This window comes from Eptatretus burgeri, chromosome 6 (assembly GCF_056783735.1).
Source record: "Eptatretus burgeri isolate ZD-2024b chromosome 6, Ebu_testis_v1, whole genome shotgun sequence".
Classification (NCBI taxonomy): Eukaryota; Metazoa; Chordata; class Myxini; order Myxiniformes; family Myxinidae; genus Eptatretus; species Eptatretus burgeri.
Genome location: NC_140966.1, coordinates 76,632,388 through 76,660,046, shown reverse-complemented (window position 1 = coordinate 76,660,046; position 27,659 = coordinate 76,632,388). Strand labels below are relative to the sequence as shown.

Sequence of the window (27,659 nt, the reverse complement as noted above, 5' to 3'; positions counted from 1 at the left end):
TACAGATCTGGGTAAAATCACAAACTGGTCCAACACGTGGAACATGTCTTTCAATCCGGACACATCTCACAATCTCACTATGTCTCTCCGAAAGGACCGTTTAGACCCCCCCCCCACCCCCATCCACTTTCTCAACAATCCTCTGGAAGAAGTCCTTTCTTTCAAGCTTCTGGGTCTCACTATCTGCCATGACCTTTCCTGGAAAAGCCACATTTCAAACGTCGCCTCCAAAGCCAGTCGCCAACTGGGAATCCTCCATCGTGCAAAGTCCTTCCTCGGCCCACCTGAGCTCCTGACCACTTACAAAGCTTTCATCCGCAGCCTGATGGAGTACTGCTCTCCCCTCTGGGCTGGTGCTCCTGCCTCCTACCTTTCTCAGCTTCACACTGTGAAAACCAAGGCATTTCGGATCATTGGAATCTCCCGCAATGAGGCTGAGTCTTTGGGCCTCTCACTCTCTCACCGCAGGCTGGTCGGTGGTCTTTCTGTCTTCTACCGTCTCTTCTCCAGCCTCACCCCCCTCTTCTCTCTCTCTCTCTCTCTCTCTCTCTCTCTCTCTCTCTCTCTCTCTCTCTCTCTCTCTCTCTCTCTCTCTCTCTCTCTCTCTCTGCGATTTGTCCCCACCACAATTCCACAGGGCGCTCAATGTATGCCAACAACCCCCTTCTGGTAAAACTACCAAAATCACGAATCACTGCTCACCTTCACTCTTTCATTCCTCTTTTTTCCAGCCTTTGGAATAAACTCCCTCACTCTATTCATTCCCATTCTTCCCCCAGGCCTTCAAACAGCTGTTCACCACCACCTCTTATCATCCCCCATCCAAATCCTCGATCTTTTCTACCCTCGATAATCCACCTAAGCCCACCTCCTTCAAATTGAAGGAGGTTCACCTCCTCCCTGCTTTCCTTCCTGAAAATCCCTGTAATGTCCATCTTCTCTTCCCCATGTTCCCCGTCCCATCCCTCTCCCTTCCACAGATCTCCTAATGTCTCTGTTCCCCACTGTTTTGTCCCTCCCACTCCCTTTCCTCTTGTCTCATGCCCCCCCCCCTTGCTGTGCGTTGTGTGTTAGCTCTCATACGAGCCTCGACAAGGTATTAAAAAAAAATAAACAAATACCAAGACGTCAAGCATGAAGTGAAAAGATTCTGGAAGCTGAAGAATGCCAAAGTTGTCCCAGTGATGATGAAGAACCTCACAGAGATATTAAATACCATCCCTGGGAAAATCACAACAAACAACCTCCAGTTGGAAGCTGTCCAGGACTCAGTGACGATCATGAAGAGAGCCCTCGGCACAAAACATTGAAAACAGAAAACTTCACAGCTTGGTCTGTGACTTGTGACACCTTACCGAAATGAAGGTTGATACTTTGAGCCCCCCCTGGGAGGACTCCATTCCACATTCTGAAACACACACACACACACACACACACACACACACACACACACACACACACACACACCAAATTATATACCCTATCGTCTGATTAGCGTATTTGCACTTTTTTGTCTCAAAATAAATATTTAGTGGAATGCTCATTTTTAGCCCGCCCCATGCACATCAACTTTTTTACCATTTGAGTTTTTGTCGTCAAATTTTCAACAAAGCTTTATTTTGAGAATCTGGAGAAGGCAAATAAATAATTCTGTTAAAATAATTTTCAATTTTTATTATTATTATTATTATTTTTTATTATTTTGTGATTTGCACCATGGCAGTAGCAGCTGTTTGCAGGTTTGTCCGCTGGATATTTCTTCGCTGTGGTATTTTGGTGTACAGAGCTTTGCATGGGTGTGCTTTGGCTCATTCGGTGTAAATTCTAAATATTCTTCCATTAATCTCCACTCACGAGGCTTGCCTCCATTTCTCTCGAATCTGGTGCCCCTCTCTTTCCGTTTCAATTGTCAAAGTTTTTGTTTGGATACATTTTTTTTTTGAATGTTGAACTTTTCCCTGATTTTAAACTCCTGCAGCTGGCAATTGAAGCATTTGTTGACTATCACAAATTATTTTTGAATGATCTTTTAAGTGGTGTATTAATGTTTTGTACACTGTTTCATGCTGGTATATTGTTACGAATCTGGCAGCCGTGAGCATTCAACATTCAGATCCCCATAGCTCAGTTATTTCAATAAGTAAATGTGGATAGATAGCTCCCTTTCCCATATGTCTAATGGGAATTAAGTGTACATGCGCTGCGAAGTTATTTTGTAGATAGGATTTTTACACTTATGACAATGCCAACAACAACCCTGCTCGCGGCATTGTCCGAGCTGTTCGTGCGCTCACGAAGCATTTCGTTCTGGCCTGGCGCCAAATGAGGGTATGCAATGGGTGCAGAGCGGGCTCCAAGAGAAGCAAAGCCTCTTTGGGGGGCGGGGAATCGAGACGCCCCGACACGCCGCCCGACCAATCATGGAGAGATGACGGATTTCCCTGGCGAATGAGGTTTGCGGAGGGGTGAGACACGTTCCCCCCGCCCCCGACGCCAGAGAGGGAAGAAAGAGACGGGACAGCGCGGTTAGCGGGTTCTTCTGGTCTCGTCCTGTCGCTGGCTTCTGGTCTCGTCTCGTTGCTGGCGTCTGGTCTCGTCTTGTCGCTGGCTTTGGTCTCGTCGCATGCCGGAGGAGCATGCTGGAGCCCGACGCGGCCCTCCATACCCGGTGCTTGCAGCGGCATCGAGCTGCGGGTTCAAGTCCCGCCGATCTAGGACGTCGAAGACCGCACGAGGTGGGAAGGTCCGAGATAGCTCTGGTTCCCAGCTCATCTTCCCTCGAGCTGGGAACCTTCAATAAAGGCCGTGGCCATCACTTCTTTTGGGGTATTTGCGTGTGCATGTGTGTGTCTGTGGGCCCTATAAGTAGTCTATAAGTAGCAATTGTTTAAGTGCTTTGCACATTATTTGCATTTCTTCTTATGGTCGGATAACTCTGCTCCTTGTGTGTTCCCCCCCCCCCCGCCCCATTATAAATAAATCCCCTGTTAGATGTTTCATCTCATTCCTGTGTTTTCTTTATTGGTTTAACACGGTGTGTATTGTGAATTAGTAAGGCCGTAGTTGTACATTTGGACCGACGGACCTCGGTAACCATCCGCTCGGGTTACACATGGTTCGAGCACGCTCACAGCTCGTTCCGCTCGACCTCCGCCGAGGGTGAATTTCCCCGGTAGTTTGGACGACGTGGGTATTTAGGTAAATTGAAATTGGCAATCGACCTTATCCCACACGGTCGACCTATTGGCAATCTTCAGTCTGATAAGGGACCCGTCGGCTCCAGAGTTATCCGGGGTGATGACCTATAAATTCTGGGTGTTCGGTGGAGCCGACTCTACTGCTCCACCTCACGGTCGTGCTCGCCACCGAAACTCGGCCGCACAACAATATTGACTGACAATTCACTGCTGAATTGATTGTCAATTATTTTGGCTTTTAATGTTTGATGAGATTACACACCAGCTATAAATGCAGAATAATGAAAAATGCAACAAGTGTGAACGTCAGATGATATAATTTTATGACCCGTGGAAAGATCTCAGCTGGTCGAGTAATTTCTCGCGGCATCTGGGTGTGGAACCATTTAATGTTAATGAGTGATATCAGGGAGGAGGGACTTTCTCGAATGTTTGTTGCCTAAGCATATAAATATAAAGTCAGAGAAAAGGTAAGTGAAGTCGAGCAAGCCAGTTACCTTTAGGCCTAGGTCACATTTGCCACGGTGGCCGTGGGGTCTCCAAAATCTGCGGCCACGAGCAATTATGCGGTGGCTGCAGTATTTCCATGGTCACACAATGTAGCAGTCACATATGTTTTTATTGTTCGGGTAGCCACACGGTGTATTTAGAAATTGTGGAGACCAAAAACGTGGGGTTGCCGTACGGTCTTTAATTTGATGTCGCACAGTGACCTTAGGGCGTCGCTGCGGCGGCCATAGAATTTTGAAGGCAGACGCAAGGTGCCTGCAAGGAGACCGCAGGGGGACCCTAAGGCGAACGTGCGGCCAGACGGACGGTAACGAGTGGGTATATATACCAGTTCTTTTTTTTACTGAAATAAAAATATAAAATTATATATAACTGAATATACTATAACTATAATATACCGTGGTGCCCCCAGAATCCGAATGCCCCATTGTTTGAACAAATTGGAATCCGAACAATTTTTTCGAGAAAATTTTGCCCTAAAAACCTAATACATTTTGAAAAACCGAACACAACGTGGGGTTCATGTTTGTTCACGTGTCTCCCCCACCTATTCGACCCGCATCTTCGCGCTTTGTTCATTCAGTTCGTCGGTGGAAGTCCTTGTGAAAGCATCTCTCGTGTGTCGATCGATACTTTAGGCCTCAGTCACATTTGCTCTACGGCGAGGATACGGCAGCCATACGCCCTCTGAATTGACAGAAACGTGTGGCGGCCGCAGAGAAACTGAGGTGGCCTCAGGGTGACCCTACGGCGTCTGGCTATATTTTACAGGCCGTAAGGTAGCCGTGGAATTATAACATGGAGTTATAACTTTTTTCATTTCTACGTTCGCCGTAGAAATTCGACAAGCCGAAACAAAAGAACTGGTTAAAAAAAAAAAATTAACCCATTCGTTACCGTCCCTCTGGCCGCACGTTCGGCTTAGGGCCCCCCTGCGGTCTCCCTGCGGTCACCCTGCGGTCGCCTTGCGGACACCTTGCGTCTGCCTTGAAAATTATATGGCCGCCGCAGGAACGCCCTAAGGTCACCGTGCGACATCAAATCAAAGACCGTACGGCACCCCCACGTTTTCGGTCTCCACAATTTCTAAATACACCGTGCGGCTACCCGAACAATAAAAACATATGTGACTGCTACATTGTGTGACCGTGGAAATACTGCGGCCGCTTTATAATTGCTAGTGCCCGTACATTTTGTCGACCCTCCGGCCGCCGAGCCAAATGTGACTTAGGCCTTACCTCGTGTTTTCACCTTCATTTGTGATGTTTGTTTTTTTTAATCATCTTGTGTTTTAATTAATAACAAAAAAGCAATCCGATCACGTGGTGTGACGGACTGTCGGGGAAGGATTGAATTTCACAGCAAAACCAGTTGTAATTTGGAATATCCATGATTACGTCAGCCCGATGCGTTTGATGAAAGTGATTGTGGTTTTGCGAGCATCATGTTTGATGAGCTGCCCCGGGAGCAGCACTTCGCAGAGTGTGCGAGCGATCGGAACCCAGGACGGAGCTCGAGCCTGTGTGGACCTTTGGATTGGTGATTGTACCAGTTTACATACAATACACCGCCACCGAAGGTCATTTACTCATCTTATTTTACCTTAAACATGGGGAATTTCAGTTTAAAGTGTCTTGAAAGTGGGTTTTCTTTGGGTCCACGAACGGATGAATTCACTCCATTATTTCTTATTGGGAAAATATTTTTGGAATCCGAACTTTTTGCAATCCGAACAGCCTCCTGCAACCAATTAAATTGGGATTCTGGGAGTACCACTGTGTATAGGGAAACACCTATACTCCGATCTCTAGCGGTAGCGCATGGTGGACGCACGGTCGACGCAGACTGCCACGGAGGCCGTACGTAGGTGCACGGCGGGCGTAGGGGAACCGTGCGTCGACCCTGCGTTGCCCGCAGGTAGTCACACAGACCGCAAGGCCACCGTATGGCAACCGTGGAAATAGTGCGGCCGCCGTAATTTTTTGGGGGTTGGGAAAATTCATTTTTCATTGAGAAGAGCTTACGGCAGCCGCACGAATAACGCAAGCCCACCGTACGCCCTACGTACGGTCGACGTGGAACACAACTACGTCACAACTACGGCTTGTCGAATTGCTACGGCGAACGTAGAAATGAAAAAAGTTATAACTCCGCACTATAATTCCACGGCGCCCCTACGGCCTGTAAAATATAGCCAAACGGCGTAGGGCCTCCCTGAGGCCACCTCAGTTTATCTGCGGCCGCCGCACGTTTCCGTCAATTCAGAGGGCGTACGGCCGCCGTATCCTCGCCGTAGAGCAAATGTGACCTAGGCCTTAGCTTTATACAGTGCTGCACGAGAGTGTCGAGTGTTGTTTTGTTGGTTGTTGCTGTGAATACAATCAAGCGACACTCGACTTACCTCCAGTTGGACATCAAGCGATCAAACAACCTTGGTTGTGACAGATACCCATTGGAAGTTGTCTCTTGAAAAATGAAAAAAAGAAATTACAGGTCTTCAAAGATTGAATAAATGAAGAAAATGGAGAATGGAAATTCAATATTCTTGCTAAATGTGAATTCCACATTAAGGCAGAAACGATTTACATTGCATGATATCACATACAAAGATGCTTCCCAGGATAGAGTGTCTCTCTCTACCTTTACCCATTTGGATATTGAAGCTTTCCACGCAACTTGGTCAGAGAGAAGGCCTGACTTCCAGGCCAGGGTGGCTTTGGGCGTGGTTCAGGGTAATGTCATCACTTCTCGAGGTTGCACATTGCTGAGGGGCAGGTTCTCATGGTGATGCAAATGTTAAATAGTGGATCAATTGGAAGATGGAAACGAGGTTGGGTCCAGAAACTGTTTATGATGGACAACAGAACCCGACTTCCCCTTTCAAAATTTTCACCTTTTGTTGCCTTACAGCCTGGAATTAAATTACATTAAATCATGGTTTTTTTCACCTATATTTGCACATCATAACCCACAACTTCCAAGTGAAAAACAAATTATACAAATTTCAGAATATTAATTTAAAATATAGAACGAGAATATCTTGGTTAGATAAGTGTTCACCCCTCTTATAAGAGCAATTTAAAATTTGCTCAGATGTAACCAATCACCTTCAAAACCACACACCAAGTTAATTGGCCTCCACCTGTTAAATTGTGGTGATTCTGATTATTTCAGAATAAAATCAGTTGTTGCTGTAGGTTTCCTCTGCTGGGGAGTGCATTTCAAGCAAGGACTCAACCATGAGTCCCAAGGAGCTTTCAAAAGACCTCTGGGATAAAGTTGTGGAAATGCCCAGTTCAGGGGATGGGTGAGAAATATTTCAAAAGCCTTAAATATCCCTTGGAGAACAGTGAAGACCATCATTAAGAAGTGGAAGGTGTATGGTACCACCAAGACCCTGCTTAGATCAGCCCGTCCCTCCAAACTGGATGACCAAGCAAGGAGGAGATTGATGAAAGAGGCCACCAAGAGGCCAATGGCAACTTTGAAAGAGCTTCAGGCATTTGTGGCAAAGAATGGTCATTATGTGCATGTGACAACAATATCCCAAGCACTCCACAAGTCTGGCCTGTACGTTAGGGTGGCAAGAAGGAAGCCATTACTCAAAATAGCCAACCTTGAGTCCTATTTGAGGTATACAAAGAAAACACTCTGGAATTTCTGAAGCCATGTGGCAAAAAGTTTTGTGGTCTAACAAAACCAAGATGGAACTTTTTTTGCCTAAATGCAAAAATTTATGTTTGGCGCAAACCCAATACAGCACATCATCCAAAGAACACCATCCATACTGTGAAGCATGGCGGTGGCAGCATCGCGTTATGGGGATGTTTCTCATCCGCAGAGACTGGTGCACTTGTCAGGATAGAAGGGAAAATGGATGGAGCAAAATACAGAAAAATCCCAGAGGAAAACCTGCTGCCCTCTGCAGGAAAGCTGAAATTGGGACGGAAGTTCACCTTTCATCATGACGACCCAAAGCACACAGCCAAAGCTACACTGGAGTGGCTAAGGAACAAAAAGATAAATGTCCTTGAGTGTCCCAGTCAGAGCCACAACCCAAATCCAATCAAAAATTTGTGGCAAGACTTGAAGATTGCTGTTCATCAGTGCTCCCCACACAACCTAATTGAGCTTGAACAGTTTTGTGTAGAAGAATGGGAAAATATTGCCCAATCAAGGTGTGCAAAGTTGATAGAGACCTATCCCAACAGACTCACAGCTGTGATTGCTGTCAGAGGTTCTTCCACCAAGTATTAACTCAGGGGGATGGAAACTGATCCAACCAAGATATTTATAGTTTTATATTTTTAATTAATTTTCTAAAATTTGTCGAATTTGTTTTTCATTTGGAAGTTGTGGGTTCCGATGTGTAAATAAAGGTAGAAAAAGTCTGATCTAATGTAATTTAATTCCAGGCAATAAAGCAACAAAAGGTGAAAATTTTGAAAGGGGGTGTAGACATTCTATAGGCACTGTACATCTTGAAACAAAAATAATGCCTTTGTCTTTTTGTGTCACCATGACAGCAGCTTCTTAAGGTTTCGGTTGAAAAACTTTGTGCCTAATTGGAAGTACTCTCCCAAACTTGTTCACAACTCATGAGAGCATTACAGTGAAAAGCCAATACAATGAAGAAGAGTAAGTAATTACTTGTGCTGCATGTACGATCTAACCAAGCTCGTTCAGATACTTAATGCATCAAACTCTCCACTGCTTTCTCGGAAGGTCTCGTTGGCCATTGCGGCTTTGTCAGCTTGGATGCGAACCAGTTTACCACTTGCTTGATATGTGTACCAAATTTCGGAAATAAATCTTGAGAGGATTTGTAGTTAAGCTCCGGAAACGAAATGTGATGGATGGACGGATGGACGGATGGACGGAACCCATTTCTATATCCCCCGCCAACTTCGTTGGTTGGTGGGGGATAAAAAGGAAATCCAACACAGGCGGAGGCCATTCAGCCCATCATGCCTGCGCGAGCACCACACCAACCCATCTACGGTACACAAGATCCAAGGAAGAAAATGCAAAAAATGTTTTTAATTAATGAAATAAAAATTTTTGTTTCTTTGTTTTTGGTTTATTTTAATTTTATTTTTTTGTAGTTTCTGTAATTTTTTCCCCCTTTTCTTCCCCTCAGGGGAGGGGGGCATGGGCTTGGTTAAAAACACACAAAAATCAACCACACAACCCTCCTTGACAAGACCCCCACCAACAGCACTCCGTACACATGTACACAATCACCCATCAATGCTCAAACTACGAAAAGTCTTATCAACATGCCCATACCCCTCTATCTCCATAACTTCCAGGTACCTATCTAATTCTAATTTAAACTTTTTTACTGTTTCTGCTGCCACTATCTTTCCAGGGAGACCATTCCATGCATTAACTACTCTCTGAGTGAAAGTCCCCTGCCTTGCTACCGTCTTTACTCTCCCTAACATCTTAACGTCTTAACTAATCCACTCATCCACCTAGTTTTGTCATAACTCATCCACAACTTTTTGAAATATCATGCTGTATATAGTTTTTGGCCCCATCTCTCAATGTTAAAGAATCGCTTGTGAAATAAAAAAATTCTTGCATCCTGATCTGGATCTTCACCAAAATCGAATCAATTTGTTCTTGGCACACACCCAACCTGTCCACCAAGTCTCGTCCAAATCCTTCCATAACGTTTTGAGATGTCGTGCTCACAAATAAACAAACAGACAAATATGGGTGAAAGCATAACCTCTGTCCACCTTCGATGGTGGAGGTAATGACGACAGAAAGACAGGATAGATTCCGTGTGAGAATCTTAGCTTTGATTATCTTTCAGGAAGCAGATAAAAGTCAAAAGTCCACCATGCTCAGACCCTGAACCGGAAGTCCAATGTCTACCATGGTCAGACCCAGAACCGAAAGTTTTTTCTTTCCAAGTTTGTAACAATCTTATTTACAATGTCATTATTTTCTTTCCATCTTCCCCTTTTTTTCCTCACACATGCACTCTAAAAATTCTGACCATGGTTGCCAGTCTAATTTGACATTGTACAGCATAATTATGTGAACTTGTTTTACTTATTACATCGTACCTGCTTGTCGCAGTTGACTTATGATTTACATGATCGTTAGATTTGGACCTGTTATCTGACCACTGTTCCTCTTGTATGTATTTTTGGAGCAACGAGTTGTGGGGGTGGCAGGAGGAACGGGGTTTATTGTTTTTTGATGAATCTGACAAGTCAGTCCCATTTGCCATTTTTTGCTCTTTGCTTTCCCATCCCTCTAATAAAAAGAAGACATTATAGTTTCACATTTGCTTGTCTTGTTGCAGATCCGATGGGAGAAGAACATCACCCTGGGTGAACCACCAGGATTTCTGCACTCCTGGTGGTGGTGAGTATGGGGAGCAAAGGCACTCTTCCAACATATAATTTTGAGGTTCATGCTACAAGGGCAGGTGCTTTCATGACACCTGTTTTACTGATGGATTTGTTGCTTCACAAGTTTAGATTCTTAAAATGCAGGCTCTTCCAACCAAATAAAGTTGCATAAAGCAACCAAGAAAAGCTACCCAACATAAGAGGTGCTGTTTCAAACCCGACACACGGTGCATGCTTGGGAGCCTCAGGGGTGCGCATATGTGTCCATGCTGTCACTGATGACTCGCCAATAAGTGAAACAAAACCGGTCTGGCAGCTGAGGGGGTGTGTCACTTTGGAATTCTCATGTATGTGCTACTTGTGCATGTCCGCAGCTGCAGAGGAACCCCGTTAGGGTTTGAAATTATATGTCGCTCTTATTGAGGAAGACCAAGAAGGCTTATTTGGCCAAAAGCTTGTCATTATAAAGATTGTCCGGAAGCTACATCCGTGACTCAAATAATTTCATATATATATATATATATATATATATATATATATATATATATATATATATATATATATATATATATATATATATATATATTTATATACACATTAATATTTCGGCACGCCCCTTTTTTGTTCCACCATCAGATTTTTGTAACTGCATGAAATGAAACAAGCTTTGACATATATAGTAATGATATTATTGTCTTCCTTAAGAGGCCCCTCAAAATTCGTTTTGATGATTATGGTAGTTAAACAGTTCATGTTCATCCGACTTTTTATTATTCCTACTGCACTTCATTGGAACATAGATTGTGGATGGATGCGCAGATCCCAGGAGAACAACTATAGCTGTACAGAACAATTCATATTATCGATGGATAAAAATGATATTTAATTGATATTATAATAAATTGTTTATTTAAAATATCTTCAAATTTTGTGAGTTTTTAGTTTGTTGTGAAATATTAGGTCCTCGGGTCTCCGCATAGTGGTGTACAGGCTTAAGTCGTACTTCTGTTGACTACCGTAGAAAATCACAGAACCATCCTATCGACATGCTGTTAACAGTTTCAGAATCAGCTAAATTCTACAACATATGAATATGGAGACAAAACTGATCCGGCCAGCTAAAATCTACAAGATATGAATATGTAGACGAAACTGATCCAGCCTTTTGGATCATTTTAAAGTAGGGTGCCCTGTAATTTTAATGCGCTCTATGGATCCTCCGGAACTCATGAATGGTGCACGTTGTGTAGTCACTAAACTACGTGGTAATGTCATCGAAGTGGAGCTACTGCGGGACAGTCGAAGGGGAAAACATGAATAATAATCAATGGATAAAAATGATATAATATATTGTTTAAAATACATTCATGCTATCTGTCTTTTACCATATGTTGCCAGTGACGCCCGTTGAAGACGGGCACCTTTACTTGTGTGTGTGTATATATATATATATATATATATATATATATATATATATATATATATATATATATATATATATATATATATATATATATATACAGTATATCAAAATCAATTTCTTAGTTCTCCAACCAATAGTTTTGTCTGAATGACTCGACGTTTCAACCCGACATCACCAGGCCTCCACTAGCCTTTATCAAGAGCAATTTTCTTGTTTACCTCCTCCTGGATATACCTGGGGGAAGGGGTGGGCCTGTTCCGTCGACCAATCACAAAGCTGTGTTGCAGGACCTGACCTTTGATCCGTGACAAGCTTGTGTTTAAATTCTCCAAGCTGACGTTGCCTTTGTTATCCTCGTTGGTTATATCCCACTTTGCCTCTGTCTTCCTCCCACCATCGGCCCCTCTCTGGTGTATTTGTATATGAGGGGACCATATGCCTGTGATAACGCCACGGTCTCCTCTGTCAGAGGTGACCTCGTTTGCCCAGTGTGTCATGCTTCTAGTATTCGCCTCCTAGCAAGGTTTGGGGATGCCGCCAGCACATTCACATTGTCCCATAGGGGAACATGGCCCATCCTGAACCCATGCTTGGCGATAGCAGACCTTTCTGAGTGATTGCACTCAAATACCTTCTTATGTTCTTTAATGCACTGGCCCAAGGGTTTTCCCATCTCTCCTTTGTATACTGAACCACAGTCACATGGAATGGTGTACACCACACCTGTTCAGTCATTCTTTTGCATTCTGTCCTTGACGTTGGTCAGTGCTCGTCTCAAGGTGTATACCAGTTGATAATTAACTCTCACTCCAACCAGTTTCAAAACTTTATGCTGCTCCTGGCACAAAAGGTAGCACACAAAAGCATTTGGGTGGTTCTTGTGGAATTTCCTGAGGCCTTTGAGCTGCCAGTACCATTTTGTTTTGTGGGAAGAGGTGGTCCGGTAACCATTGGCTTTTAATTGGTTCACGAAAAAAATAAGTGACCACTATATTCGTTATTGTTGTGTGTCTGTCTGTCTGTCTATCTGTCTGTCTGTATGTCTGTCTGTCTGTCTGTCTGTCTGTCTGTCTGTCCCGAGCATAGCTCCGTGGGTTTTGATCCGATCCTGATAAAATTTTCGTGGGAGGTTTATATCATGATCTAATTGTGTTTTTCTGAAAATGGGCATGGTGCGTCCATTATGGGCGGAGCCACGCCCAAAAACATGTGTTTTTAGGGGGTAGCCGATTTCAATTTGCATCTTCTCCTAGGGGGTTTGTCGAATCTGACAGGGGTTTCAGTATTTGGTTAGCCCAATGGCACCTGCATAGCCCCACGGAGCTCGATTTTTCATTTTCATCCCAAAGTCAAGGCCACAAGGTCACGAACTTCGAAAATTTCGAATTTTGACATAAAAATAATATGACCGCCCAAACTTTGAGAGCTGGGATGACAATATTTTTTATGCATAATCTTGAGGTCATTCCCCACCAAAAGTCTTGAAACCATTTTGCTCTATCTCGAACACCTTGCCTGTGGCGCCCCCTTCAAGTTTGTTTTTACGCTGATTTCATCAAAGTATGGATAATCCGAGGAGTGCGAAATGCCATATAGCCTATATGACGTTGTATTGTTCCTGGAATGTTCCAGAGGAAGTTTTGCACCAAAGGTCATAATCCTTGACCTTTGACCTTTAAAGTTCACAAAGGTCAAATTTTTAAAGTTGTGGGAATCGAACCGGGTTTTCGACCTTCTTCGACGAACTAACTCCACGAAGCTATAGCACGTATCCTGTTTCCTTATTTTAATGTCCGCAACATTGTTTTGTGACCTTTAAAGGTTATGCAAAGGTCAAATTTTTTAAGTTGTTGAACGAAACCGGGTTTTCGACATTTTACAGCTAGTAACCTGTCAATCGTACCACATCATGTTGATCATTTTTATAACTTGGTCAAACATCACATTGTCTCATCCTTGACTTCTGAAACGATCTACATCGTCAAATACCGCTCGTGAACCATCGTCGTCTTCAGACTTGTACTCATTTACGATGCTTGATCTCAATCCTCTTACCCTCAACAGTGGACAGTTTATTCCTTGCCCTTTTCACGAGTGTGTTTACCACAGCTCTTTTTTGGTGTGTTGGATGGCAAGACCCAAAATCAAGATAACGATCCGTCTGGGTGGGTTTTCTATTCACTGCAGTATTTAAACTACCATTTGGGTTCCTTGTCACCAAGGCGTCCAGAAACGTAAGCGACCCATCCTGTTCTTCGCATATAAATTTAATGGAAGGAAACGTTGCATTAAATCACACCTGCTGCTCTGTCTCCATCTTGCCAGCAATCTATGTGTGATGACAATGCAGCTCAGCATTGGCAAGCACATACTACTATTGCTCCCTCTCATCAGCAATCTGTGTGTGATACTAATGCAGCTCGACATCGGCAAGCACATACTGCTATGGCTCTATCTCGCCAGCAATCTATGTGTGATGCCAATGCAGTTCAACATCGGCAAGCGCATACTGCTATGGCTCCATCTCGCCAGCAATCTATGTGTGATGCCAATGCAGCTCGACATCGGCAACCACGTGTTGCTATGGCTCCATCTCACCAGCAATCTGTATGTGATGCCAATGCAGTTCAATATCAGCAACCACGTGTTACTATGGCTCCATCTCACCAGCAATCTGTGTGTGATGCTAATGCAGCTCGATATCGGCAAGCACATACTGCTGTGGCTCTATCTCGCCAGCAATCTATGTGTGATGCCAATGCAGCTCGACATCAGCAACCACGTGTTGCTATGGCTCCATCTCACCAGCAATCTGTGTGTGATGCCAATGCAGTTCAATATCAGAAACCACGTGTTGCTATGGCTCCATCTCGCCAGCAATCTGTGTGTGATGCCAATGCAGTTCAACATCGGCAACCATGTGTTGCTATGATCCCCTCTTGCCAGCATTCTGTGTGTGATGCCGATGCAGCTCAACATCGCCGAGCACTTGCTGCTTTGTCTCCATCTCGCCAGCAATCTGTACATGATGCTGATGCAGCTCCACACCAGCAACCACGTGTTGCTATGTCTCCATCTCGTCAGCAATCTGTGCACGCCGCCGATGCAGTTCAACACCAGCTTCATGAAAATGACATCAATATGTTTCATGCGAGACAATCAGAAATCTTTGCAGCAACAACGCCGCTCTGTTTCATCCTTTCGTGTGGCACGGCGATACAATCTGGATGAAATCGCTCTTTCTGATCTTGCTTAATATGAGTGTATCTGCGGTTTATGGATCATTCACGTGGTCACTGCAACGCATTGATGTGGAAAGACGAGCGACTGCACTTGCAATGACTATCAATAAAAACCAGGGCCAGAGCCTGCATCCTGCGGCGGTGTGGGGTCCTGCTTCCCACCAGTGTTTTAACACATGAAAAGATGTACATTGCAGCGAGTGGAGTGGGAGACCTACTCGATCTGCACATCTTTGCCAACCAGAATGAATTCCGGATAAGGAGAAAGACAGAACATGCTGCAGGCTGACAAACCCGCAACGTTGTTTATAGTGAGATCATATAAACTCATGGGCAGATCCTGAGTGATAGTGGGGCAGATAACAGCAATTTTTGAGAGGAATTGTGCAAATGATGATACAAGCATCAAATCTGGCACATTTGTTCTCCACGGGATTCTAATCAAATCTGCCTGATTGGCCATTTAAAAATCCAAATTTTGAAAAAAAATAAAAAATAATAAAACTTCAAAAAAGTCAAGATCACGAATCAATGTTGGATGCTGCCTGAGATTGGTGAATGTTTCAGAAACATCAAAGACGTTCCAAGTCTGCCATGCAGTTTTCTTCCCTTTACCGCGGAAGGCAGACACGACGTCACATCCAGTGAATGCATGGAAGTATGGGATCCCTCGAGCTTTCTCAGGCCTTATTGCAGAAACTACCTCATGGACTGGAATCCATTGAGCATTGGCTCCTTGGCCAAAGGCAATCCACATGTTCTCAAGACCTAGTTCCTGTAAGGATGGCAGTACAGATATTGCTATGACTAGTACGTCCGTGTCATTAGCCTTAATGATAATGGACTTGCTACCATCCATCGTTGCATCCCTGGCGTGTACAAATATTCGAGTGTCAGCTTCTTCATGACAACATGGAGACACAGCATCCAGTGACTTCCTTGTGTTGCTCATGGCATCTTCTCCTTTTGTGACAATGACTGTGCTTGTCGTCTGTGCTTCACACATCTTTTCCGCAAGGAAGTGAAACAGCTCAGTCTTGTTGCTGTCATCTCGAAGAAAGCTTCTCCAGTTACTTGGGGTCTTACTGGTTCCTGTCACTCTTCTTCTGATTCCTTGCCCCCTTTTCGACCTTGCCTCGGACTTCAGACTTGACTTCTTGTACACATCAAACACTATGTCCACCCTCTTGTACCTGGCACCATAGGATTCCACCTTTGGGATGATGTCTTCTTGAGCATAGTCATCAAATATCTTTGAAGTGCGTGGAGGTAGGGCATTGATAAATGCTGAGCCATCAATGATGACTGCATCTCCCCTTGGTTCTCTGTCTGGGATGTTCACTTGTACTTCAAAAATTTCAGCCAGCTGTGACTTCAAATTTTTTTGAAGGTTTTTATTTTATTTTATTTTATTTTTTCAAATTTTTCAAAATTTGGATTTTCAAATGGCCAATCGGGCAGATTTGATCAGAAAGCCCTGCAGAACAGAAATGCCAAATTTGATGCTTGTATCATAATTTGCACGATTTTCTACTATCTACTACACTATGACATTTGGAGGGTTAATTGCTCCCAATAATTTTTTTTTTTTTTTTAAACTTCGTACGACTAATTCCCTTTTCTAATTCATTACAACAAACGTAGGCCATACATAAGTATTGAATCACCAGGGGCCCCTATCCCCCCCTTTCCCCTCCCTTCAATCCACCACTGAAATAATGTTTTATTTATTTTACTGGAGCATCACTATTGTTCGCCATCACAAAGCATAAATAATGTGAGTGGCAGCAAACACTATGCCACTACAATGCTAATTCACAACGTTTGTTTTAGTGAGATACTGAGATGTATATAAAACAACACGTTGTTTTTATTTTTTTCCTGATTGTCACTTTCATTCACAATTACTGTCACTTTCATTTTCCAATTTATCATATATTTTCACTTTAACGTCTGATCTCTGGGAAGATAAAACAAATTCATTACATTATTTTTTGGCAATAAGTGTGCGGATGACTAAAATTACCACTGGGTTGTTAGCAGTAAACATAAACTTCAGGAAGCATGCGAGGCAGCATTTTGTTGTCCACACACCGCCGAAACAAAGAGAGGATTTGACGGTGAGAGGTCATCGTGGCTCCAAGGCAAGGCATTTTCGAGCATGTCAAACAAGATGGCAGCTTCAAAAGTCAACGATGTAACAGAGGGCTGACCAAGATGTTGCGCCGTCATTTTGGTGAGGCTAATTTTACCTCTGCCAGCGAAGGTGGATGGAGGTTATGTCTTCACCCCTGTCTGTCTGTCTGTCTGTCTGTCTGTCTGTCTGTCTGTCTGTCTGTTGGGTCGCCGAAATAGGTGACCCTTATTGTCAGTAATTCTGTCTGTTTGTTTGGATGTTTGTTTGGATGTTTGTTCGTTTGTCATCAGCATAATTGGTAGTAAACGTGGACGGATTTTGACCAAACTCGGGTGGTAGGTACATCTTATGACCTAGTGCTTTGGAAATTGTGATGGTTGCTAGAGACGCTTTGGTTCCCGAGCAACAACCGAAAAACCTTCAAAATCGGTACCGTTCTCGCGAAATCAATTCCAAAAGCCATTATCCCACGTAGGGTTAGGAAATTTGGCACAAATGATCTCCAGGTGATGCTTTATCAAATATATTCCGGTTTTTGTGATATATTGCATACTTTACCCGCAGCGCCCCCTACAATTAGGGTATGCGTGAAAATAGGCGACAATTGAAGGCCCCTTCGCGACCAGGTGAGTGCATCGATACGAATGAAACTTTGCAGGTTCATGGTACTCAATGAGTACTAGAACTTTGCCTCAGGACATATTGACCGATTTCACTTAGGTCAGGGATCAAAGGTCAATTAGTGCAAAAATCGATAATATGCGAGAGCTGGAGTTTGCCTCCACGCCAAATGCTACTCCTCCTCGGGTTATGGTCGGATGGTCATGAAAATTCATACTAATCGTCTGGAATAGATTGTGCACAAACGATCGAGTGGATTTTCGATTTAGATCTTTGTTCACCCACAGCACCCCCTCGAACTTTGGGGATTTCCGATTTCAAACAGCATTTTCGGTACTTTTCATTCAAATGGATACCAAGTAGTTATTAATATATGGTACTCGATGAGATTTGATATGCATAATCTTAAGGTGATTCCCTATCCGCTATATGACATCCATTTTGCTCTACATCTTAAAGTTTCCATGCTCGGCGACCCATCGCCGCCTACCGGCTTGTTTGTTTGTCTGTTTGTTTCACATGATTTTTGGGCACAGTTTTCAAGCAATCCTTCTGAAATTTTTGTGCGTGTGTAGGTGACTGGCCAAGGACAGCAACGCTTAATTTTGCTGAAGATCCGAATCCGGATCCGGATCTGAGAATTTTATAAAGTGATTCTTCACCATTGAAAGAAAGGGCCATAAATGATATATAGCACAGTATCTCAAAAGGGTATGGATGGATTCACACGAAACTTGGTGGACAGGTTGGGAGTGCCACTTTGGAAGAATTGATTCAATTTTGGTGAAGATCCAAATCCAGATCTGGATACGAGAGTTATTTAGTTTTTAACTGATTCTTCACCTTTGAGAGATGGGGCTAAAAATGATGTCACATGATATCTCAACAAGTTGTGGATGGATTCCGCAGAAACTTTGTGGACTGGTCAGCTGTGTGAAAAGGACTAATTGATTCAATTTTGGTGAAGCTTCAAATCCGGATCTGGATACGAGAATTGTTTTGTTTTTTTTGTTGTTGTTGTTTTTTTAATTTCTCCTTTACGATTATGCTTGGTGTTGGCTTAATGGTTTGGGTGGTGGGCTTTGGATCCAAGGGTCCTGAGTTCAAATCCCGCTCAGTTGTTGAAATAATACCAGGTGGGGTTAACTCGACCTGTCATCCTTGCAAGGTCGGCAAAATGAGTGCCAGCATGCTGGTATACTCTGTCGGAGTGGCGACCCGTCCAGGATTGTGCCCAATAGCCAAGGAGACTGCTTCAGCAGCACCTACGCTCCACACAGAGTATGGTCCCAATCTCCTCCTTCACCATTGAGAGATGTGTCCAAAAACATTGGCGAGCATGATATCTCTAAAAGTTGTGGACGACTTGTGACAAAACGAAGTGGAAGAGTTGGTTAGGTGACAAGAACAAGCTGATTCGATTTTGGTTAAGGTCCAGATGCAGAGGTGTGCACCCTACCGAGTGCCGTTCCGTTTCGCCAGGTGTCACTCTGAGTGATTTTTCATTTGTCTGTCAATCGCCTGCAGGTCACAATTTTAAACCAATCTTCACAAAACTTTCCCAAGTTGTTGATGTAGTCTCAACTGAGACTCATTGAATTTGTGGTCAAAGGTCATCTTGTGGTCAAATTTCTAAAATCGTCATTTTTCATCCGATTGACCTGAAATTTGAACAGGATTTGCATATTGTGTCACTGAATTGGGAAACCAACAATTTTTAAGGTCAAAAGGTCAAAGGTCAACTCAAGGTCAAACTACTAAAATCATAAGTTTTCAACAAAAATCATGAGGTTACATCCTATTAACTTGATAGTTGAACAGGATTTGCATCGTCAATTCATGAATTGGGAAAGCAACGATTTGAGGTCAAAGGTCAAAGGTCATAGATCAACAAAATTCGAAAACCATCAATTTCAATCTCAAAAATAATCAATTTTCATGCGATTTACCTGAGCTTTGATTAAGATTGTCAATTTTAATCTTAACGAAATGGACAATTTGATGTATCCATGGCAACCTTTGGAGGTGGGGGGGGTGGTGGATTTTGCAAGTAGCGTGCTCTGCATGAATTTTTTTTTCTTGTTTGTCTGTTTGTATGTGAACAGGATATCACAAAAAGTTGTCGACAAATTCAAACGAAATTTGATGGAGCGTTTCGGTATGTGACATGGATGAAATTATGAGATCTATGTGAAGATCTGGATCCAGAAATGGATCCGACAATTTTTTCAGTGATTTTTCACCATCGAAAGATCGGACCAAAAACGACATGTAGCAGGATATCTCAAAAAATTGCGGACGGATTCGGACGAAACTTGGTGAGCAGGTTGCGTATGTAACAATGAAGAATTGATTTGATTCTGGTGAAAATCTGAATCCGGATCCAGATCTTATTAGGAGGTTGGTGGCAGGATTTGCACTCCTGCCACCGTAAAACCCTTCATTCCGCAAAACGCAAAAACGCAAAAAAATCTGAAAACCCACTCCGTGGGAGTACCTCCTGTGCAGGTTCCCTTCGCAGGGCAGCTCACTGGATGATGGGATTCGGGCAAAGCCTTCGGGACCCCCAATCTTTGATGATAGGAGGGAAACCACGGGGTAACATCCCTGGGTCAGATTGCGGGAGAGTGTGTCGGAGTGGTGCTGAGGTGTCGTCCACCAGACGGCGGTCTCCTTGGGTTAACCTGAGGCGGTCCCTTCGGGTGGGTGCCTGGAATGTCCTATCCCGAAGAGAGGATGATCACCTGTCTCTGTTATCATCTGAGCTCAAGCGTTTGGACATCGGGATTGCAGCTCTCTCTGAGGTTCGGAGACCGGATTGCGGTGAGATAATGGTGGGTGGTTACACCTACTATTGGTCTGGTCGCTCTGATGGTTACCATACCCAAGGAGTTGCTGTAGCTGTGTCCAATAAGCTGACCCCAATGATAATTGAGGTAACACCGGTCAATGAGCGTATTATGAGATTAAGGATTCGTCACTCCTTAGGTGTCATTTCCCTGGTCTCTGTTTATGCTCCAACTGAGGCGAGTGATCTCACCGTGAAGGATGCATTCTACGCCACACTCGAGTCTGTGGTTGATCAGTGCCCCAGACAAGATACACTTCTAGTCTTGGGGGATTTCAATGCATCGACTGTAACTGATAGGGATGGTTATGATGTGTGTGTTGGTCCCCATGGGTCAGGAACTATGAACCAGAATAGCAAGAAGTCATGGACTTAGGGTGGCTGGTTCATGGTTTCAGCGCCCACAAGCTCATCGCTGGACTTGGTATTCCAACGCTGTCGGTGTGACAAAGATTGACCATGTCCTCATTGACGGTCGTTGGAGGATGATCCAGAACTGCAGGGTCTACCGGAGTGCTCAGTTCCTCAATACTGACCACAGGCTTGTTGTAGCAACTCTAAAGCTGCACCTTAAATCCTGGAGAATGGTACCATCCCAGCCTAGGCTGGATGTTGCCAAGCTCAGGGATGAGAGAGTAGCTGAGGAGTTTGCGAACAGGCTGAGTGGACACTTGGGGGGTCTGGGTGCTTTGTGGGGTCCTGAAGAGTTGTGGAGCGCCTTCAAGACCACCGTCCTTGATGTTGCCGGTGGATGCCTTGGAGTTCACCGCAGGCAAAGAAGAATTTTGTCTCTCAAGGGACACTGGATACCATTGACCAGAGTCGCAGGGCCAGGCTGAATGGCAGAGCTGAGCTGTTCAGGGAGCTGGGGCGTAAAACTGTACGTGCACTGAGGGTGGACAAGGAGGCCTATGTGCGAGGAATCTGTGAGGGGGTAGAGCATCACCTGTGGACAGGTGATTCTCGTCCCGCTTACAGGGGAATTCGCGCATTACGTTCATCCAAGCCCATCCTTCGGAGCACTGCAGTTCGAGCAGAGAGTGGTAGGCCCTTGACAGAGGAGTCTGAAGTGAAGGCCCGCTGGGCCGGTTACTTTGAGCGGTTGTACCGGGCTGATCCCCCAGCTGTCGAGTTGGACGTCAAGGGTGTTACAATCCCTGTTGCTGACCCTCGAATCAACTGTGGTCCACCTTCGCTTGTGGAAACACGGGCTGCGATGAACCAGTTGAAACGGGGCAAAGCTCCAGGGATCTGTGGCATCCATGCCGAACTTCTCAAGGCTGGTGGAAATGCTGCACTCGTGTCGTTGCATGCAGTTTTGTGCTCTGCCTGGAACACAGGCATCATCCCAATTGACTGGAAGAGGGGCCTTGTTGTCCCTCTCTGGAAAGGGAAGGGTGATCGCCAAGACTGCAACAACTACCGAGGGGTGACGCTGCTCTCAGTGCCGGGCAAGGTCTTTGCTCGGATAATTCTTGATAGGGTTCGCCACCATCTGCTTGAGCACCAGCGTCCAGAGCAGTCAGGCTTTACACCAAAGAGGTCAACGATTGACCGTATCCTTGCACTTCGTGTCCTCACTGAACGCAGACGAGAGTTTCGGCAGGGGCTGCTTGCAGCCTATGTTGATCTCTGTAAAGCGTTCGATTCAGTAAATCGGGATGTCCTCTGGAGGATTCTTGGTCTTCGTGGGGTGTCACCAAAACTGATCGATCTGATGTCTGAACTCTACTCTGGTACTGAGAGTGCTGTGAAGTGTGGTGGTACCATCTCTGACTTATTTCCAGTTGTTACTGGAGTTCGTCAGGGATGTGTACTTGCCCCCACACTTTTCAGCACTTGTATGGACTGGATTTTAGGGAGGATGTCGGAGAGATCAAGTTGCGGTGCATCGTTTGGGAATGTCAAGATCTCGGACCTTGATTTTGCAGATGATGCAGTCATCTTTGCGGAGACTCCAGACATCCTTTTGGGGGCCCTCGAGGTGCTGAATGAGGAGTCGGAGCCGCTGGGATTATGGGTTTCTTGGGTCAAAACTAAGATCCAGGCTTTCGGTGACATCTTGGATGCTGCTGTCCTGTCTGTGTCTGTTTGTGGTGAGGATGTTGAGGTCGTGGAGAGATTCACTTACCTTGGCAGTGATATTCATGTCTCTGCTGGCTGCGAGTCAGAGGTCAATAGACGTCTGGGTCGGGCCTGGGGAGTCATGGATTCACTGGATCATGGGGTGTGGCGCTGCCGGTACCTGTGCGGGAGGACGAAAGTCTGAGTCTTCAGGTCCTTGGTACTTCCAGTCTTGCTCTATGGGTGCGAGACTTGGACTCTGACCAAGGATCTGAGACGGAGACTTAATTCCTTTGGTACCAGGTCTCTTCGGAGAATCCTTGGCTATCGCTGGTCGGATTTTGTGTCCAACGAGCGGTTGCTGAGAGAGACTCAGATGAGATTTGTTACCTGCATAGTCCGTGAGCGTCAGTTGCGGCTGTATGGACATGTGGCTCGTTTTCCTGATGCTGATCCTGCTCACCAGATTCTCTCAGCGAGGGAGTCTGATGAGTGGAGGAGGCCAGTGGGCCGACCACGTGCCTCATGGTTGCAACAAGTTGACCATCATCTCAAGGAGATGGGGATGGGCCTGGCATCTGCCTGGGGGATGGCCAGACGGAGGCCCCTGGAGTACCGGCGGAAAGTGGACGCAGCGACGCGCTGTTCTGGCACATGCTCCCATACCTGACCTGACCTGATCCCGATCTGGATCCGAGAATATTTTAACTGATTCTTCACCATTGAGTGATCGGTCTAAAATGATACATTGCACAATATCTCAAAAAGTTAGGGACGGATTCAGACTAAACTTGGTGGATAAGTTGGTTAAGTGACAAGAACAAGACGATTAAATTTTAGTTCAGCTCAGAATACAGATCCGGCTTATTGGTGGGATACAAACCATAAACTAATGAGCTTGACGGAGGTATGCACTCTACCGAGTGCCTTTCGAGTGTTTTTTTTGATTAGCACCAACTAAATTATCTTCAAAAGTGGTATTTACATTTACCCAAACACCTAGTTTTCATTCCTGCACTCCCTTGGAGTTCCCTTCGTATGAATGCAAAATTTTTGGCTGCTAAATTTCATGGTTTTGGAGTTATGGGGGAGACACATTTCCTGACACACTAACATTTATTATTATAGATCAGATATATATATATATATATATATATATATATATATATATATATATATATATATATATATATATATATATATATATATATATATATATATATATATGTGCGTGTGTGTTTGTGTGTGTGTATATATATATATATATATATATATATATATATATATATATATATATATATATATATATATATATATATATATATATATATATATATATATATATATATATATGTAGTGGAGAAAAAAATGGAAACGCCAATGTAAAGTCACTTAATAGGGAGTTGGGCCACCGCGTGTGGCCAGTATGGCCTGCATGTGCAGTAGAATAGAGTCCACCAGCATCTCGAATTCTGCAGGAGGGATGCAGCACTATTCTTCCACAAGGAACTCAATCAACTCACACCTGTTTGATGGAGATGGAAAATGCTGTCTCAGGAGTCATTCCAAAATATCCCATACATTCTTGATTGGGTTCAGATCTGGTGACTGAGAAGGCCATGACATATGGATAACATCAGTGTCATGCTCATCAAACCATTGGGTGATCACATGTGCTCTGTGGATGAGGGCATTGTCATCCTGGAAGACACCCTTCTCAGCAGGAAAGAAATGTTGCAACATGGGGTGAAGATGATCACTCAGGAAAAATAAGTCATGATTGGCATTGACCTTGCCTCTGAAGGGAATGAATGCACCCAAACCATGCCAGGCAAATGAGTGCCATAACATTACAGAACCACCAGAATCCTTCACTGTGGGAACCAAGCACTCAGGGTTGAAGACTTCTTTCGGGAGGCACCACACGCTTTCTCATCTGTTTGTCACGAACATGGTGAAGGATGATTCATTTGACCATATCACATTTCTCCCCTGCTCGGTAGTCCATTGTCTGTGCTGTTTGCACCACTGGACTCATAAACGTGCATTGTCAGGTGTGATGAGCAGTTTGTATACTGCAACCTGACGATGGTATCCAGCTCTGTGGAGTTCTCAGTGTACCGTTTTTGATGAAACTGGCTGCTTGTGCCCCAGATCTCAATTTACAGTCAATTGATCTGCAGTTGCTTACCGACTTTACCTTGCACTTCTAATTAATGCACAGATATCATGATCATGGAGTATGCGATTACATCTACAGTTGCCCTTTGCTCATGATGTCCTTTCATTGGAGTTCAATGCCGACATCACCGTAAACACTGTTGCTCGTGAAACATCAGCACGTTGAGGTGTCTTTTTCATTGAAGCTCCTGCCAAATGCGCCCCACCAACCAACTCTTTTTCAAAGTTACTGAGGCCTCATCTTGCAGCCATGCCAGCCATAATTACAGGCAACTAAGCCAGTGCAGCATTTTTACACATGATCCCAAGCATGCTGGGATGTTATTTACTTCATTAACACATGAGCCACACCTGTGCAGACGACGTTGCTTTCAATATACCAATGCATGTGGTGTCCCTCATTTACCCCAGGTGTTTCCATGTTTTGGCCACTGTATATGTATATATATACACACACACACACACACACACACACACACACACACACACACACACACACACACACACACACACACACACACACACACACACACACACAAACAATCATTTTTGCATGGCAGGTGACACATCCTTGTTAAAATTCACGTGGCAATAGCTGTGTTGGTGCACTAATTTGTGTCAACCCAGCAGATATATATATATATATATATATATATATATATATATATATATATATATATATATATATATATATATATATATATATATATATATATATATACATATATTACTCTGGTCTCTTCCTTTTCGACCCTCCTCCATTCCCACCCCTTTTTCTATCTTTTCCTCTTCTGCTTCTCTGTGCCAACCTTCTCATCCTCTGCTGCTGTGCTGGGATGGCAGCCTCGTGTGTAAGGCTATTTTTAGAGCTGGTGGGATGTGGGCAGTGAGGGTGAGAGTGGACAGAAGAGGTGGGGTGTGACTTGTTCATTGCTCGTTGACTAATCCCCAGCACACTATGTACCAGAACTACTCACTGAATTTTCAACAATCTTATTATTCAGTCTAACAACGATAGTTGCTGTTGAAAACATACAGGAGACCTTGGCTTCTTCTGTATTGATAACAGCAGCAAAGTTAATGTGAACTGTCATGTGGCTGGCAACATATAACATGGATAATATTTGACAACACGGCTGTGCTTTAGCAGAATCACGTACTTTCCCACTGATATAGTTTCATGGATTGAAGTAGGAGCAGACTTAGCACGAGAATGATGATGCAGGTGTTTTTCCAATATTGATCTTTGTGTGGAGTGCAATCTTTCTAGGGGTAATATGGCACACCTGTGTTCAAGCCCCTCCAAGAACCATGACACTGTAAAATAATGCATTGGCTATGAAAACATGTTGAATGTTTCTAGACAAGATGGTGAAACTTGTATCATCTTGTCAGTTGCAATAGTTTTCTTTTGGAACATCTCCCAACTCCTTATAATGTTAACACAGAAGAAGTATGTCAACAAACTGCCACATGCTGCTTTCTTTTTCTCAACCCTTAACTTGCAAAAGTTGAGCACACCTGCACTTCATTGCTTTTTTCTGCCTTTGAAGTATTTCTTTACCTCTGCTCTGAATTAGAACTAAAATATGGCCTCTTAAAAATATTCTTGTATAACCAAGTTTTCTGTCGGGCTTTTTGTCAAATTCAATGCCAATCATGTCTCTTGCCCATGATCAGATGGCCTCTTGTTGTTTGAGGTTGCATGGTTTTTAATAGCATGACTTTACTGGCTGTACCTGAGTCTTTTCTGTGGTTGCAAGTTTTTCTTTCCCATTTGGGTGTCGCTTTTATTACAAAGACAAAATTTTCACCATGTGTACGACTCCCGACAGTGTATTTTGGGACCTGTACTGCGCTTCACCAGAACGGAGAGAGACGTGTGACCATTCCAGCGAAGCCAAGGCTTTCCATGACTATGTGAGTCTTTTCCAACTTTTTTGCTATTTTGTTAGTTTTATCAACAGTGACAAAACAGCGCCTGGAAAGTCTGCATTTCCAAGCTAATATGCTTAGATGTACGTGGTCTTGTATTTCATTGTACATCACAGCATCCTCCACGTGAGGCTTGCACCAGTGCACCACATCTCACCCAAAATAACAGTAAATATTTTGTTGCTTTTCATGTTTCATCCACCATGATGCCCACAAAAAAAAAAACAGGCAAAAATGGATGCTATCTAAAACATTGCATTCTGACACGTTTTTTTTTCTGTACAGATTTTCTGGACTTGTGGAAAGGTTTAATGAAAGAGGGTAGAAACATGAGAGGCTGACAATATGGTCATGAGAGACAAGTGGACATGGAATGTATAGATTTAAATTGGTGAGTTGATGATTGCAGGACAGGATTAGCAAGGGTTTGGAAAAGAACACATGAACGGATGGAGATGATATTCACTGATGGTGAGTTGCCTTCTTGAAGGATTTCAGAGGAGACTGTAATTTGTTAAATCCAATGAGATGATTGAATAAGCTAAAGAAAAGGGGAACAAAAGAGTGGAAGTGAGAATAAGGCTTGGGCTTAAGGAGGTTAACTCGGCTTAGTGGATAAATGTGTTCTTGACTGAGCTTTTGTAGTCGCAGATACGAGGCCAAATAAGTGGTGGTGAAGACTTATGGAGCAGGGGTGGGGAGGTGAGGGACGTGAGGAGGTGAGGGGTGGGGAGGTGAAGGAGGTGAGGGGGTGGGGAGGAGGGGGTGGGGAGGTGAGGGGGGTGGGGAGGAGGAAGAGGAGGAGGAGGAGGAGGAGGAGGAGGAGGAGGAGGAGGAGGAAACTGGCCTGTTTTCAAAGCAAAAATTGTCTGTTCGCACCATGGGTGCGAACCATTGTAGTTATATGGGTGAGTGAAAATTAGTTTGTGTTATTTGTCAGGATTTGAAGGGCTTTAAAAGGGAAAAGCTTATTTGAAGAAACTTGACAGGTTTCTACATGTAGAACGAGAACGGGCACTCATAGAGCGCATACATTCGCCGCCACTACTTTTTTGTTTTTGGTATGAGTGTGGGGAACTGGTTTCATATGAATGGTCTTATGACACAAACCACATATCTATAATGTCATG

General features: G+C 44.0%; 1 protein-coding gene across 3 annotated transcripts in view; it reads left to right on the top strand.

Annotated features, from left to right (window-relative positions):
• Positions 1 to 27,659, top strand: part of LOC147025110 (single-stranded DNA-binding protein 3-like) — a 164,862-nt gene that overhangs the window by 8,302 nt on the left and 128,901 nt on the right. For all 3 annotated transcript variants that reach the window (XM_085885723.1, XM_085885725.1, XM_085885724.1), the window contains exons 3-4: positions 10,030 to 10,091; positions 26,430 to 26,514. In XM_085885723.1, coding sequence (XP_085741849.1) covers positions 10,030 to 10,091; positions 26,430 to 26,514 — 147 coding nt within the window. The remainder of the gene's footprint in view (positions 1 to 10,029; positions 10,092 to 26,429; positions 26,515 to 27,659) is intronic.